At 49.8% G+C, this 3,833-nt stretch overlaps 1 protein-coding gene across 1 annotated transcript in view; it reads left to right on the forward strand.

The window, feature by feature from the left end:
* Window positions 1–3,833, forward strand: part of GTF2IRD1 (GTF2I repeat domain containing 1) — a 50,565-nt gene that overhangs the window by 31,558 nt on the left and 15,174 nt on the right. Inside the window, exon 14 of the mRNA XM_011995239.1 lies at window positions 2,901–2,948. Within this exon, the coding sequence (XP_011850629.1) occupies window positions 2,901–2,948 (48 nt within the window). The remainder of the gene's footprint in view (window positions 1–2,900; window positions 2,949–3,833) is intronic.

The raw sequence follows: 3,833 nt of genomic DNA on the forward strand, positions 1-3,833 counted from the left end.
GAGCCAAGATTTTGCCATTGCACTCCAGCTGGGGTGACAGAGCGAAACTCTGCCTCAAAATAAATAAATAAATAGATAGATACATAGATAGATACAAATTTAGACAGGCATGGTGGGACCTGTGTATAGTCCCATCTACTCAGGAGGCCGAGGCAAGAGGATCCATTGAGCCCAGGAGTTAGAGCCTGCAGTGGGCTGTGATGGTACCACTGCACTCCAGTCTGGGTGCCACAGCAAGACACCATCTCAAAAAAACAAAAATAGGCCGGGCATGAAGACTGAGGACTGCATAATCCCAGCACTTTGGGAGGCCAAGGCGGGCAGATCGCCTGAGGCCAGGAGTTCAAGATCAGCCTGGCCAACCTAGTGAAACCCCATCTCTGCTAAAAAGACCAAAAAAACTAGCTGGGCATGGTGGCAGGCACCTGCAGTCCCAGCTACTTGGGACGCTGAGGCAGGAAAACCTCTTGAACCTTGGTAGGTGGAGTTTGCAGCTGAGATCACACCACTGCAGTATAGCCTGGGCAACAGAGTGAAACTCTCTCTCAAAAACAAACAAACAAAAATGGGCCACAAGGAAGGATGCTTAGGGTGTAACACTAAGCAAAAGAAGAAAAATTGGTTGTGCTTAGCTTACAACTGTGTTGCCATCGTAATCACTGGGGAAAAACAAGGGTACAGCAAAACAGTAGCAGTGTTAGGCAAAATGATTTGTGTTTTTTATTTTCTAAGTCAGTTACGATGCACTTTTAATACTTTGGTAATGAAGAAAAAAACATCTGATTTGTCCAGCACAAACTGGGCACGACTAGACTTGACAGCAGTCTGTGGCGTAGCTAGCCAGAGAGTTTGGTTGACGCCAAGCTCAGGCTGAGATGACAGCATGGCGTGGCAGCTAAGGAATTGGCATGGCGCCCAGCTGGGTTTGAAGTGGCGTTAGAAAACCCTGTGGAAGCCTCCAGGCAGCACTCTCAGCCAGAGGCTGAGTGGCACTGCAGGGGCTGGGGGCCTTGGATTAGCACAGCATCATTGCTGTTTGTTTCACGGAGCAGAACACAGGCTCAGCAAGGCTCATCTACCTTCCCAAGGTCACACAGCCTTGAGCTGGAAAACATGTTTCCCATGCAGGGCTCCTTCCTAGGCACCCCAATCAAACCTGATGAATTAAGAAAATTCTGACTGGGCATGGTAGCTCATGCCTATAATCCCAGCACTTTGGGAGGCCAAGGCGGGTGGATCACCTGAGATCAGGAGTTCGAGACCAGTCTGGCCAACATGGCAAAACTCTGTCTCCACTAAAAATACAAAATTAATTGGGCTTGGTCGTGTGCACCTGTTATCCCAGCTATTTGGGAGACTGAGGCAGGAGATTCACTTGAACCCAGGAGGCAGAGGTTGCAGTGAGCCAAGATCACACCTTTGCACTCCAGCCTGGGTGACAAGAGCGAAACTGTCTAGAAAAAGAAAATTCTGATAGTGGGTGCCTGTAATCCCAGCTACTTGGGAGGCTGAGGCAGGAGAATCGCTTGAATCTGGGAGGTGGAGGTTGCAGTGAGCTGAGACTGAACCACTACACTCCAGCCTGGGTGACAGAGCAAGACTGTCTCAAGAAGAACAAAACAACAACAAAAAAGAACATTCTGAGATGTCCAGGACCACCATAGATTAAAGGATTTTGCATGTGTGTGCTTTTTCTGTTTGCACATGTATGATATGAAACAGTTAAATGATATAGAACTGTGTAACACATTGAGCAGGTGCAGTGGCTCATATCTATAATCCTAGCACTTTGGGAGGCCAAAGTGGGAGGATTGTTTGAGCCCAGGAGTTTGAGACCAGCTTGGGCAACATGGCGAAACCCTGTCTCTACAAAAAATTTTAAAAAGTAGCCAGCCGTGGTGGTGCATACCTCTACTCGCAGCTACTGAGGAGACTGAGGCAGGTGGATTGCTTGATCCCAGGAGTTTACAACCAGCCTGGGCAGCGTGGCAAGACCCCATCTCTACAAAAAATAAAACAATTAGCTGGATGTGGTGGTACCTACCTGTAGTCCCAGCTACTCGGGAGGCCGAGGCGGGAGGATTGCTTGAGCCCAAGAGGTTGAGGCTGTAGTGAGCTGTGATGGCACCACTGCACTCCAGCCTGGGCAATAGAGCAAGACCCCATCTCTTAAAACAAAAAACCATGTAACACATAAAGGAAAAAGCTCTAATCACACCCTCCTCAGGCAACCACTAGTATTCCTAGTATCTACCCTTTGTATGTTTTTATCTATGTGCTAACTCGTGTGATAATTATTTTAAAACAAATTGTCCCGTGTTCTCACCTGGATGGTTTGTTTTGTTTTGTTTTGTTTTGTTTTTTTGAGACGGAGTCTCACTCTGTTGCCCAGGCTGGAGTGCAGTGTCATGACCTCCGCCTCCCAGGTTCAGATGATTCTCCTGCCTCAGCCTCCTGAGTAGCTGGGATTACAGGCATGCACCACCATGCCCAGCCAATTTTTGTATTTTTAGTAGAAACAGGGTTTCCCCATGTTGGCCAAGCTGGTCTCAAACTCCTGGCCTCAAGTGATCCACACACCTCGGCCTCCCAAAGTGCTGGGATTACAGGCGTGAGCCACTGCACCCGGCCGAGGACTTTGTCTTGTTCCCACGTGTCCTCCGTGTCTAGAGCAGACTAGCTTGGGAGATGCACACAAAATGATCTCAGCCTGCTTTTGTGTGAAGGCCAGGGTGGGCACCTGTATGGAATCGGGGTCTCTGATCTCATTGGAGTGGGTGCCATGATTCAAAGTTGGGGCCCCCTGGCCTGCCATTCCCCAGCTGTCTGGTCTGACATCAGCAGTGCGTGGCTTAGGAGATGATGAACGTGGCCTCCCGGCATCCTCTGTTCTCTTTTAGACAAAGGCCTGAGCGAGGACCCACGGCCTGAGGAGAGGCCCGTAGAGGGTGAGGCCCTGTCTACTCCCACATTTCACTCCCGCCCCCACCCCATCTCTCCTCCCCTGCCGTCCACCTCCCTTTGGCCTCTCGGTCTCTTCCTTCTCTCCACCCCATCTTTCTCCAGCACCCTGGTTTTGGAGTGGGAGTCCTGTGGGCTGCCTGAGGTGGGAGGAGATTTAATTAAGGACCTGTCTTCTAGAACCAGGAGGTACCTGGTCAAAGGTGCAAGCAGTTCCCACTGCTAAGGGAAATTGCAAGCCTTTGTTTTTATTACACACCCTGCTGCTTTCCGCAAAAGTTTTAAGGCTGGGAACTGAGCCTCCTCTATCTGGACAAGTAGAATAGAGGCCTGAAAGCACAAAATTGGCTTTGTGTACAGCAGACACGCCCATTCTCAGGAACGTGAGAATTCTCTCCCTGCTGAGAATGGAAGTAGGACAGAGAGAAAGGGAGGCCAAGGTGAGGGTGAGTCTGTTTCACCTCTGGAGTATCCTGGAATGGAATGAGTGAGTGTCAGAGGAGAGGTTTGTCACTTCCCCAAACCCAGCCTGGCAAGAGGAACCAGGAAGTCTTAACAGTTCCACTGCCACCTGGTGGCAGCGTGCTCAATTTGCAGGCTTAGTGTGTACCCACTAGTTCTCAGTCACATACTATACTCAGTCACATACCTAGAAAGACCCATCGTCACTCCTAGTCCACAGAACCTTCCAAATCTTCATTCAACCTGGCAGTCCCCTAGATTTGATTTCACAAACAAGAATGTGAGCCCAGGAATTGTGAACCTGTCTGCGTGTGCCATTTCTGAGGAAATAAGTTACCCACTGCCACCGCCCCAGCCTTCCCCCATTCCAAGATCCCACCACAGGGCCAATCTTGGTACCAGCAGAGCAG

The sequence above is a fragment of the Mandrillus leucophaeus genome, unplaced genomic scaffold (assembly GCF_000951045.1).
Source record: "Mandrillus leucophaeus isolate KB7577 unplaced genomic scaffold, Mleu.le_1.0 Scaffold479, whole genome shotgun sequence".
NCBI classification, from domain to species: domain Eukaryota; kingdom Metazoa; phylum Chordata; class Mammalia; order Primates; family Cercopithecidae; genus Mandrillus; species Mandrillus leucophaeus.